The sequence below is a fragment of the Rana temporaria genome, chromosome 6 (genome assembly GCF_905171775.1).
Source record: "Rana temporaria chromosome 6, aRanTem1.1, whole genome shotgun sequence".
NCBI classification, from domain to species: domain Eukaryota; kingdom Metazoa; phylum Chordata; class Amphibia; order Anura; family Ranidae; genus Rana; species Rana temporaria.
The window spans coordinates 111,369,880-111,383,623 of NC_053494.1; the positions used below are offsets into that span (position 1 = coordinate 111,369,880).

General features: G+C 41.6%; 1 protein-coding gene across 6 annotated transcripts in view; it reads right to left on the bottom strand.

The window, feature by feature from the left end:
• Positions 1 to 13,744, bottom strand: part of GULP1 (GULP PTB domain containing engulfment adaptor 1) — a 779,810-nt gene that overhangs the window by 339,194 nt on the left and 426,872 nt on the right. For all 6 annotated transcript variants that reach the window (XM_040357182.1, XM_040357181.1, XM_040357183.1 and 3 more), the window contains one exon: positions 3,593 to 3,654. In XM_040357182.1, the coding sequence (XP_040213116.1) occupies positions 3,593 to 3,654 (62 nt within the window). The remainder of the gene's footprint in view (positions 1 to 3,592; positions 3,655 to 13,744) is intronic.

Consider the following 13,744-nt stretch of genomic DNA (forward strand, 5'->3'; position numbering starts at 1 on the left):
TTGGGTGTATGCACAGCAGCCTAAGATGGCGTCATCTAAACCAAGCACTCTGTTTTAACCTCAGCCCCTTTTAACCTCCCGCTCAGCTTCTACAGCCCACATTCACACAGAGACACAAGCATCAGATTCACTGCATCCCTGAGCATCATATGGGAAACATTGGGCACCAGAAAACCTCCTTGTCGCCTCCGTGAGAGCATCAGCCTCCCATCCTGGAGCGCATTCTCACCAGACCTGCATACACATGGTGGTCCGACAGAGACTCACAGCAAGCTGACAGACAAGGAGGGTGCTGACAATGATTCTCTGGACACTAATTTAATCCCTCAAGTTCCATATTTGAACGTGAAAGTGCTACTACATAATATAACATGTACCATATCTACAGAAATAGACAAAATAACCCAGGAGCTTAGGGGAGACTAAATTTAATGATCTGGTCCAGTATGTCTTAGAAAAGGACAATGTAACTTTGAATCATACTGTTAATGAAATTCAGATTCAGCAGGTGGATCTTGAAAACAGGGAACACTACCAAAATCTTACATCCCGGGGTATTCCAAATTCTGTAGGAGACATGCACCTCCAGTCCTACTTGCTGCACCTGTTTATAACTCTTGCTCCCAATATTCCAGATAAAAATTGGCATATGGATTAAGCCCACAGAACTCTGGGACCTAAACCTTCGATTCGGCACTGCGTCCCTTTAACTGACAATTGCGCGGTCGTGCGATGTGGCTCCCAAACAAAATTGGCGGTCTTTTTTTCCCACAAATAGAGATTTATTTTGGTGGTATTTGATCACCTCTGCCGTTTTTATTTTTTGCGCTATAAACAAAAATAGAGCGAAATTTTAAAAAAAAATAATTTATTTTTTACTTTTTGCTATAATAAATATCCCCAAAAACATATAAAAAAACTTTTTTTCATGACTGCGACATTATGGCGGACACATCGGACAATTTTGACACATTTTTGGGACCATTTTCACAGCAAATTTATTTATTAAAATGCATTGTTTACTGAGAAAATGACAATTGCAGTTTGGGAGTTAACCACTAGGGGGGTGCTGAAGGGGTTAAGTGTGACCTCATATGTGTTTCTAACTGTAGGGGGGCGGGGCTGGACGTGTGACTTCATTGATCACCTTTCCCTATATCAGGGAACAGACCATCAATGATAGCGCCACTGTGAAGAACGGGGAAGGTGTGTTTACACACACCTATCCCTGTTCTTCAGCTCCTGTGACCGATCGCGGGACTCCGGCGGCGATCGGGTCCCGCGGGCGCGGTCATGGTGATTCAGACCGCGTCGCGGGCAAGCGGGGACCCATGCCGTTTTTTTCAATTACTTTTATGTGTATTGCTGGGACCCGGCAATTCATTATAGCCGCGAGTAGTTTTAAATGACTTTTTTTCCTTTAGAAATGTCATTTTGTGCAGGGACTGTTATAAACACGGGGAAAAAATGCCACTTTACAGGCATACTATAGACACCCCCCAGGTACAAAATTTAAAGGAATATTTCACTTTTATTGTTTCACTTTAAGCATTATTAAAATCACTGCTCCCAAAAAAATTACAGTTTGTAAAACAGTTTTTTGCATTGATACATGTCCCCTGGGGCAGGACCCAGGTCCACAAACACCTTTTATGACAATACCATGCATATTAGCCTTTAAAATTAGCACTTTTGTTTTCTCCCATAGACTTTAAAAGAGTGTTCCGCGGCTTCCGCATTTGCCGCGAACAACCCAAATTGTTCGCTATTCGACGAAATGCGAACGCCCGATGTTCGGGCTCATCCCTAGTGGTTGATGTTGAAGGAATTTAAATCTTCAGGAACAGATATAATCTCCATCCAGGATATACATTTTCTAAGCAGGACAAGACTCAATGCTTACAGTGGGAATGTTTCCCCAGGCTTTTAGGATGCCTTTTAACCACTTCGTATCCCGGCCATAGGCAAAAGACGGCCACAAGGTGGCTCTCAATTGCCGGGAGACAAGACGTCCTCCTCCTCCGGCCACTGCCGGCAGCGCGCGCACGCGCCCGCTGCATCACTGCGGTGCCGATGCGCATGCCTGGCGGCCGCGATGTCCTCCGGGTGCCGTGATCGCCCGTTACACAGACAAGGACGTGGATCTGTGTGTGTAAACACACAGATCCACGTCCTGTCAGGGAGAGGAGACCGATGCTGTGTCCCTTGTACATAGGGACACAGATTGGTCACCTCCCCCAGTTAGTTCCCTTCCCCCACAGTTAGAATCACTATTAGGGAACACATTTCACCCCTTCCTCGCCCCCTAGTTAACCCCTTCCCTGCCAGTCACATTTATACAGTAATTAGGGCACATTTATAGCACTGATCGCTATATAAATGTGAATGGTCCCAAAAATGTGTCAAAAGTGTCTGATGTGTCCGCCATAATGTTGCAGTCCCAATAAAAATCGCAGATTGCCGCCATTACTAGTAAAAAAAAACAATTCTGTCCTCCCGCTTTAACTTTTGCGCAAACCAGTCGCTTATTGCGACCAAAAATATTTAGAAGAATACGTATCGGCCTACGTTGGCGCGGCGTATGGCGTTTGCGCCTCGACGGCGTAATGTGCGCCCACCCTCTGTGAATCTGGGCCATTGTGTTTTTTTTTCAAAATTGTCGCTCTTTTTTTGTTTATAGCGCAAAAAATAAAAACCGCAGAGGTGATCAAATACCACCAAAAGAAAGCTCTATTTGTGGGGGAAAAAGGATGTAAATTTTGTTTGGGAGCCACGTCTCATGACCGCGCAATTGTCAGTTAAGGCGACGCAGTGCCGGAAGCTGAAATTTCGCCTGGGCAGGAAGGGGGTATATGTGCCCAGTAAGCAAGTGGTTGAAGGCCTACAGGTATGGCATATAAACTAATTAATTTTTTTCTAAGATGCAGTGTTTTTAACCTACCGGGGCCCCTGGACTGCATAGCCAATTGTATTCAAAAGCTGAACTTAGCCTTAAGCTTGCTGTGTATGAGAAGTTATTTTGCTTGTTGGCAAAAGATCTGAAAACAGCCATTTTATCACTGCTGGCATTACCCAAAGCAGCTGTGAACTCTACTGCCTGCTCAAACAATTTTGCTTACAAACTGTTTAAAATAAGTTTATTGTACACAAGGGAATCCTCTAGAAATGCTTGAAGATATGTATGATGATTTCTCCATCAAATACTCTAACACAAACACCCAGATATGTTATAGCACTTGTGAATAATTCAGCCTGCATTACATTCTGAAAAGAAGCACTTGCAAACAATTGAACACCTACATATGAAGAGCTTCTAGATTAATAACATCCTTAGTAGAAATAAATATTTCAGATACACTTTACATTTCTAAAAGAGATTATGTTAAGGAAATGCAACTGAATGGCATAGCCATTAGGTCCAGTAGGCATGTCTTGTATAGCTGGAGATTTGATTAAAACAAGGTAATAGTGTGCCAGTAATAAATCACAACTTTTTATCATTGCACCTGTATTATGTATTATGACAGCTGTTGTAGTTTTATTTGTACATTTCTTAACTATCTCCAGTGATAGAAAGTTACATTGTACTTACTTTAGCATTGTAGGCAATGAAGTGTTTTGATAAAGCTTCAGGAGTGTGCATCCACGATTTATCTGAAATAAAATACATCATTTATTATTTATTTTAATACAGTGTGCTATGTTTTATATTCAGTAAACATCACTTAGATAAAGAATTGCGGGCACATTTTTTAGTTTACAATGCAGTGGGGATGTGCCTTCACTGCATGGGTTAACTTATTTTTATTTATCTGGGGTGAGGAGAGTGGAGATATACTTACCTAATCTGCCACTCCTATGAGCGCAAGATCGGTTCCCGCCTCTCCTGCCCACCTCCGCACGCTTGCAGTCCTGGTAATGGACTGTTCCTGACATGATCACGCCCATAGACTGGCTCTAGACATGAAGATGGCAGGAACAGTCTACTGCTGGATGTTGGGGAGAGAGTTTTCCAGAGGATCGACGAACCAGGTAAGTATAGCTTTTCCTTGCACCCCTAGACAAAACAAGCAGGCAACCAATGCAGTGCAGGCACAGCCCCATTGCATGGGAAAATGATGCCCTGAGATGGTTCAGCCCTCTGTAAGGTAGAAACCTAGTATAATATATCAAAGTGGTATTTCTACTGTTTCTGTATATGCCAGATTCCTGCTGTGAGGGGTTCCTAAAGAAGTTGCGGGTGCTGGCACCCACTGTGTCCCTAGCAACCATTGTCACCGGCACATTAGCATACATGACGGAGGAATGCCCAGCCATTTAAGCAAAGGAGAAGTGATAGCAGTGACATCACTGTTTAAATATACAGTCACTGGCCATATTTTGTCAATAATGTCACTACTATAGTTATAGTATGTGAATTGTGCTCCCCTAGTGGTTCATCTATCACCACTTACTTTTGGGCAATGATTTTAATTATTATCCCCCAATACATATCACCTCCATTTGATAATACACCGAATAGATATATATGTGTATATATATGTGCCAGGTGCCAAATACAAATATTCTTCTCAGAAAAATTGTAAAAACTCAAAGAAACACAAAACCACAAAAAAACTTGCATATATCTACTTATACGCTTATGACATGGTGCTCATATAAACCTTGGTGCCCCTATCCCAGATACAATGGGTCACTGTCTTCAAGGCAAACAAGTGTTATAATAGAAATCTATATATGGAAAAAAAAATATAAACATACAAATATAAAATATAAAAATGTGTATATATAGTGAAAAAATATAAATATGTGACAATTAGATAGAGGACTTCAGAATTGGTCCTCTGCTTATTAAAGTCCCAATATGCTAATCAGGTGCTTGTATAAATGCTTCTCCCATGAGGTGTTATAACACAACGAAATGTCACCACTTCTGTGATATTCCCGTCACCGCTAGAAATGGCCACTCACCAGATCTCAATCAAATAAATGCCTTTGGTTCATTCCCAGGATAACAACTCCTCTTACACGTCTTTTCACCAATTGCCAGATGCCTTGGATATGCCAATGGGGTCTCTATCCCTCCTACAATAGCTCATAAAAAAGAGGAGTGCCCCTCATGGTGTAGTACGTAAAAAAATTATGGGCAAAATCCCAGAATTGATATTGATATTGTGCACGTGGCCTTAAAATATTTTACTAAAAATCAAACACAAGTCTTCTGTCTCCAAAATGTTTGCTGTTTTTTACTGCTGATCGTAAAACTTTTGTTTGATGCACGCACAATAAGCAATCTTCACAGAGTTACTAATCTACCTAAATACAGTTAAACCTCGGATTACGAGCATAGTCTGTTCCAGGAGTATGCTCGTAATCTAAAGTGCTCGCATATCAAAGCGAGTTTCCCCATTGAAGTCAATGGAAACAAAAATAATTTGTTTTGCATTGACTTCAATGGGATGCAATACCGAATGCGGCCAGAGGTAGGGGGTGCCAGAGAGTGCCAAAAACTGCCAAATGTGGTACTGCGGGCCAATGTTCGGCTTTCCTTGCTCCTGCGCCCCTGTACATCAGGCCAAATGAGGTACTGCAGGCCTATTTGCGTCTCTGCGCGGCTTGTGCGCCCCTGTACCTCAGGCCAAATGAGGTACTGCAAGCCTATTTAGCTTGAATTCTGCTGGTCTTGTGAGTCAACACTGGCAAACCAAGTCAGAATTTTGTTTAAAAAGTTGCTAGCAAATGAAAACGCTCTCAAACCAAGTTACTCTTAAACCGAGGTTCCACTGTACCACATAATGTTGAAATTTCAAGAAAAACAAAGACAAAACTACAGCTTGCTGACACAAATATGTCTACATTGTATCCAAAGGACAGTGTAAGAATGTAAGAAAGGCTAGGAACTAGCAGTAATCATACAGCCTAGATCAGACCTAATTTCATACAATATTGTCATTTCAGGAGAAAGATATTTCAGGGAAAAAAGGGTGTTGTCTCTCCTGGTGACCTTGAATGAACATACTGACTTCTGTAGGTAGCTTGCATATGTCCAATTTATGGAAGTGGCAAAGGACACTACCAGAGCCGCTGATAGGCCAGCACAACTGGCCCTGCTGTTCTGAGTCCGACCAGCAGGGGGCCCAGGCTACCCAAACAGAGAACTAATTAATGTAAAAAAAAAAAAAAATTCCTCCAGCCACCATGACCGGACATCGTCCATGCCTTGAACCAAGCCAAGTTTTTTTTTACTTTTTTTTATTACAATGGCTCAATGTGTTTATGTAGGTGGCGGCAGGGGAGGGACTATTTCTCCTATTTCGGTCACGGAAGAATGTCAGAATGTCTCTTCCGCTCCTCCTGCTGGCTCAAGGTCCGGCCAGCGTGTCCTCTATAGGGCCTTCCCTGGCACCGTGGAGTGATTTCTTCCCCTCTGCTCTGTTAAAAAAGAGAAGGATGCGACAGAGGTCTCAAATAATGTCTTTAAGGGAGAATCAGCAACAGGGTCAAATGGAATGATAACAAAAACTTTATTGATGAATACAGACACAGTATAATATATAAAGGTCCAACTGGGGTGGTACAAAGGCCTCCCGAGTGGGACCCGTTCCTCCAATGTAAAATTCTCTATAAAAACCACATGCAAAATGACAACGTTGTATAGTAAAAGTTTGCTAAAAGGCAGACCAACCGCTACTGACTGAGGAGATAAACACAAACTTCCGATATAAAGATTGATCGCTGGCAAAAAATATATATATGAAAATATGTGTGGCTAACCCCACTGATATGGGTCAGAAAAAGGGGGAAGCAGATGCAAATTCAACCACACATGTTGAATATGTACAGCCGATCAGTTTAGGGAAAGTGTCCAGGAAGTGCTCAATAGATTACTGGATGTCTCCAAGTGCTATGGAACAATTGTCTCAGATTAATAAAAATCAAACAAAAATAGTCCTTAAGCGCATCCTATGCAAAGTAAGCTCAAACAGGTCCATTCATGAAGGCATGTGGCTGACATGAACATACAGGGAATAGATATCGCCGTCTCTGCCAAACTTGAAGCACTTATCAAACCTCAGTATGAAAATGTTATGAAGTGATTTTGCTGCTTGGAAGGTAATAGATTTCCCATGGACTTGTTAGACTGCAGGTTCAGCTTGAAACAGCATACACACAATGAATAGTCTCAGTGTTGATGCAGACTGGAGAGGAAAGGGGGGGGGTGGGAACAATCAACTGGTGATTAGTTCAAAAGGAATATATCTCCTATGTAGTGTCACAAGATTGTTCTCACATGCAGATCATGCAATCCCATGATGTCTAGAGGGTTCTTACCCTTGCTGAAGTCTGCCACAAATTCTCTCCATAGAGTGTCTGCAAGCCGTGCAGTGCAGCTGTCTGCTTGTGTGGTATTCAGGCAGTCCTGGCAGACACAGACAGTGTTTGTAAAACATGTGTGGAGATGTAATGCGTCCTTCCTGGTACAAAACTAGAACAAGTGTTCCTCCAGTCGCCAGTAGATGGCACTCAAGATCCAGGAAAGCTGAACCGCAGATCAAAGTGAGCTGTAGCACTTCCGTATTTCAAGGGAGCTTCATGCTGACACAGATGGATTCCTCAGTAAATATAGCAGTGGTCGTCTGATAGCATAAGCATCGTACATCGACTAGTTTTGTGACCCAAAACGGTCACTTCATCTGGATGTTGTGTCTGGGTTATTGTGATCATTAAATAGGACAGATTAGCCAATCAGAAACCAGGACCCAGAGACACATTAATTGTATATTGCCATCTAGTTGCCACAACTAAAATTGCATGTTGTAAATAGACAGATAAATCGGCCTGAGAGAAGAAGCAGTGAGGCGAGCAGTGGAGCCGTCAGGAGTAAAAAAAAAAAAGGAGCTGCCATCTGAATAGAATAGTTTGTGGACATTCGCACTCAAGTCCAGGCAGCAGCAGGATCAGGGAGGAAGTGACTCCTGGGGCCCAGCTATCAGGTGTGTGCTTGCTTGGGGGGATTCAAGATATACTACTACTGCAGAAGCATCTATACATTATGGCATTGGCGGCATGGGTGGCACTGTCTGCAGGTAGGACACGCGTTATGGGCCAAAACGCATGTGTTGCCTGCAGACAGTGCCTCTCATGCGGTCAATGACATTATGCAATTGGCGGCATGGGTGGCACTGTCTGCAGCACAATATGGCATTTGCGGCATAGGTGGCACTGTCGGCAGGCAGCACATGCATTATGATATTAGTGTCATGGATGGCACTGTCTGCAGCACAATACGGCATGGGTGGCACTGTCTGCACCACAATATGGCATTGGTGGCATGGGTGCCACTGTCTGCAGGTAGCACATGCGTTATGGCCCATGACGTATGTGCTGCCTGCAGAGACAGTGCCACCAATGCCACTAATGCCGTAATGTGCTGCAGAGAAAGTTTCAAGGTGGGAATGGGCCAGGGGCGGAGCCATTGGTGGGGCTGAAGGAGGGACCAGGGGCGGGACCAGGGGTAGAGCTGGAGAGGGCCCCGTCAGTTAGGCTGGACGGGGCCACATGATTTTAATCAGTGGCCCAGCACACTACTAAGCGGACTAACAAACTGGACTATTGGACCCAGGACAGATTACCACAGGTTGCAAAACAATTGAACTAGGTGTCCGTTTATGAAGCAGTGAAGAGCGGTGATCCCAGGGATCACCAGTGATCACAGCCCATAAACAGTTTATGAAACAGTGATAATCGGGGGAGAAGTGTTTGAATTTGTTCTCCCGCCGATTATCTCTTCACACAGTGAAGTCTCATAGACTGACACAGAAACAGCCAGTTTATGAAGCTGTGATCTGAGCTCTTCACTGGTGATCTGTGTCAGAATTCACATGCCCCGATTCACCAGCTCAGAGGTGGTGAAGCGGGGAGTGAAGAGGGAATCCCGGGGGTTCTGAGGAGGAAGGAGGAAGATTTTTAACTTCCTTCTACCTCGTTCTGACCCCCCCAACACTGTAACCATGTCCCCCTGTAATATTTATGTGTATACATATATATATATATATATACATACATATATATAATGTGTACATGTATATATATATATATATATATATAATGTGTGTGTATATACATGTATATATAGTGTATGTGTGTGTATACACATATATATTATCTAGGGGACTCGTTATTTTAATTACATTGACCACGCGGTCTGTCAGTGTAATGAGCGGTGATAATTTATCACCGCTCAATAAACTGACATCTCTGTGTTTCTGTAAATTTCTGGTACTGTAATCTCGTAAAGTCTCACGAGATTCCAGTATCAGGGGCCATTCTACACTGTTTGAAGCGTTGGAAGATCACTTCACTCCTCCGAGGGTGAAGCGATCTTCTCCGCTTCATAAACCGGCACACAGAGGAGAAAAATCTTCACTGTGATAGCCGGAGAACGAAGCAGTGAATAGAATTCACTGCTTCATAAACGGACACCCTAGAAAGGTATAACTGGTGAGATCTCTTACTGTTTTACACACACAAATAACTTTACTTTGTGGTGCATGGTTTGGACACAGGAAGTTAAAACAAAGTTATATATATTTTATTCCATCCTATTTATCAATCAAGGATTATTTTTGGCTCTGAACTCTCACTCTCACTCTCTAAACACTATAATGCTTTGACAAATGCCTGCTGTCTTTAATTGAAGAACATCTCCTATTCTTTTCTCATGCATGGTATAGCTAAAAATTGATTTGTTCTATAATCATATCATATCCTAGCAACTCTAAAACCCTTCTCTGCAAGCTTTCACTAAACAGTCTTGTCCTATTTCTAATCTACTGCAAATGTTGCAACTCAATTTATATACCCTTTGAGTTAATCGCAAGTTCTGCTTCCAGCAATTTGCTTCTTCAATAGCTGCTCATTGTCCATGGACAAAAAAGTCAAAATTGTATGCATGCAAACTTACAGTATAGTATGCAAAGCCTGCATCTCAATTGATACATTGAATCTGTGCTGGGTAAAGAATGGTTAGAATATTGTAGGAGATTATGAACTAGGATGTTGAAGGAAAGGGAATGATAAGGAAAACAAAAGTGGGCAAGATAAAAAAAAAACAAAGGAGTGGGAGTAAGCAGGGGATGAGTGTGAATATTGTTGGAGTTTGGTCAGAAGGAGCAGTAAGGATGCAATTCAACTATTAACCACTTGACCACCGGAAAAGTTAGCCCCCCCCCCCCTTAATGACCAGACCATTTTTTGCTATACGGCACTGCATTACTTTAAAGCAGGGGTATACAATTAGCGGACCTCCAGCTGTTGCAGAACTACAAATCCCATGAGGCATAGCAAGACTCTGACAGCCACAAGCATGACACCCATAGGCATGATGGGACTTGTAGTTTTGCAACAGCTGGAGGTCTGCTAATTGCATATGCCTGCTTTAAAGGATAAGTTAACGTTTGCCAAAAAAATAATAAATGCACTTTTTTTGCAGGTAAAAAAAAATAGCATTTATTATTTTTTGTCGCAGGAGCCTGAAAAGCATTGCACCAGTGTTCAGCATAATGCTCATGCCATGCTCATGCCATTGCTCATTAAATGGTGCGGCTGTGTGGGTGGAACCCCGCACGACCGTGCTGTTTTTCAATGGGGGATACTGCTGTCACAGGGAGGGGGGCAGCGGGCGGCGGCTGTAGCACTTGGAACCCTAAAATTGGGTGGAACATGTAACATGTTCCCAAAGGTGAACTTATCTATTAACTGACAATTGCATGGTCAACTGTGTACCCAAATATAATGTCTGTAATTTTTTCCCAAAAATAGAGCTTTCTTTTGGGGGTATTTGATAACCACTGCATTTTTTTTTTGCACTATAAAACAAAAAGAAAAACAATTTTGAATTTTTATATATATATATATATATATATATATATATATATATATATATATATATATATATATAAATTCAAAATTGTTTTTCTTTTTGTTTTATAGTATATATATATATATATATATATATATATATATATATATATATATATATATATATATATATATATATATATATTTTATTATTATTATTTACTTTCTGCTATAAAACATATCCAAAAAGAAATATGCGAAAATCAAATTTCTTCATAAATTTAGGCCAATATGTATTCTGCTACATGTTTTGGTAAAAAAAAGTTATAGCGTCTATAAGCGATGGTTTATATTTATGGATTTTTATTTTTTTATACTAGTAATGGTAGCCAATGACCAGAGACCAATACCAGGACAGGGATATTGTGGCGAACAAATGGAAACTGAACATTTTGACATTTTGTAGGAATCAGTGACACTAATACAGTGATTAATGCTAAAAATATGCACGATCACTATACTAATGACACTGGCTGGGATGGGGTTAAACATATAGGGCGATTAAAGGGCTAACTGTGTGTTTAGCCAGTGTTTTGTGTACTGTATGTGCTGCTTTTACTAGGGGAAGAGATGATTTGCAGGAACACAAAATCCATCCCTTCTCCCTGTCCGAATGGGGATCTGCCTTGTTTACATAGGAAGAGCTCCATTCTGAGTCTCTGCCTGGTGATCGACAGGTGCTGGTGGACATTGAGTGCCCACCTCCCACCGATCGGCTTCTGCTGTGAATAATCACAGCAAAAGCGGCCCACTGGCAGTGCAGGCAAGCCCCCTGCAGGTGGAAGTGCAGGATCAAGCATATACGTGACTCCAGTAGAGAGCTGCCACCCTGCAGCAGTAAAACTGCCATAGGGCGGGGCAGCAAGAGGTTGAAACTGGTAATAAAATAAAATGTTGCATTATAAATATGTTGGCAAATGCAAGAACACTAACAAACAAAAAAACTAACAAAATTAAATTACTTATTGACAAGGATTATGAAATGGTGGGTACATGAGAAACTAAACTGGATGAAAGTCATGGCTGGATGATGTATGTTTAAGTGTTTAGAAGGATTATGTACATTAAGAGGGGGATAGAAGAGGGGGATAGGTCTGACAGTTGGCAAAAGTCTTTTTATATGCATATATATATATATATATATATATATATATATATATATATATATATATATATATATATATATAACAGTAATATAGGCAAAAAAGCTATTTCAATTTTCCAGGCATCACCTAGTAAATTAAAGCTAGTGGCTGCAGTAAACGCATATTTGTATCCTCATCACAGACTGATATGGCTGCTACTTCTTGTTCTCTAGAGTTGCAATCACATGATGTCCTGGGAATATCTAATGTGAAATACAGTATGTATTGGTGCGAGGAAAGGGACGCATTCTGTGCTCTTTTGTAATCAATAGGGGGAAATCTGCTAAATTAAGACATGTCTAAAGACCAGATTAAATAAAATGCAAGGGTCTAGAAACATCTGTATAACAGTGATAACGATATGGAAGCATTTGGATGGCATGTAGAACAAGTAAAATGCCAAAATGTGAATGTGAACTGTTAAAGTTTATGTCCAGCTAAACCATTTTTCTTACCTTTGGATAGAGTGGAGAAGGCTTACAACTCTTTTTGGGCTCTTACCACTACCCAGGGCTCCGTTAGAGAGATTTTCACTCACTTTCTGTTTAGGGTTAGGGTTTAGGGTTAGGGTTAGGGTTTAGAGGTTAGGGGTTAGGGTTTGGGTTAGGGTTCAGGTTTCCCATTGAAGAATATGGCTAGGACTTAGGAATTGGAACAGGGACCTCCCCCAGAGGTCAAAGGTCAGAAGGCGGGTTTCCAGAGGTCAAAGGTCACAGGGCGTGGCTGGCTCACCCCCAACAAAGTGTACCGCCTACCCCAACTAAGTCGGGTAATGAACAAGTCGGGGTAAGTGTCTTGGCGACAATGGTTTAACCAGACAGGAAGTGAGTGAGGTGAAATCTCAAACATCAACACAGGCAGCAATAAAAATGTCAGGGAAAGGCTAGAAAGGCTCACTTCCCTTTAATCAATCTCTTGTTACCATGCCAATAAGTGAGGGAAAATAGATGTAATGGAGGCACAGAAAACAGTAAAACCTGATAGGTTATGAAATCGTTCCCCACTTTATCCAAAACAAAAAAAAAAAAGAAAAGAAAAAAAAAGTTTTGGCCAGACAAAAATAATGAAAGCTTAAGTTTAGTAAACAAAAAATCTCAGCACAATGGACATTGCTTACTACCAATGCAATGTTTCTATGAATGGAGTGGATGAATGAGGTGGGCATGGTTGGCAGTCTTGATAAGTGCATACGACAGGTCTCCCAGCTCTATTGGAGGAGAAAGATTCAACTAAAGCAGGAGCCATCAGCAAAAGAAACACATCATATTGGTCATAAGTAATGTCCCTTGTCTTCTGCTGGTCTTTTTCTTACTCTAGCTTTAACTACTTCAGCTATCTGGACCAAAGAGTGAAGGATTAAGCACAGTCTAATGGCAGCCATCAGCTTGTGCCATATTCTTCAGTAGGCTCCAAGCTGCAGAGTAAAAGTAGTTTGGGTGGCTGTATAGCCCCCCCCCCCCCCAAAAAAAAATACTTTTACAGTGCAGGTGGTGCAGTCCCAGCCATCATCAGGATCCCCTGAGTGGTTTGTGGGTTTTTGCACTATTTCTGTGAACCCAGGACCACATCAAAGAGCTTCAGCAGGATGACAAGTGGGAGGAGACCAAGTAGCATCCTTTCCTTGATCCCTTCTGCAGTGAATGAAGTCTGAAACAATGATAACTTCCTTCCTTCTGGTT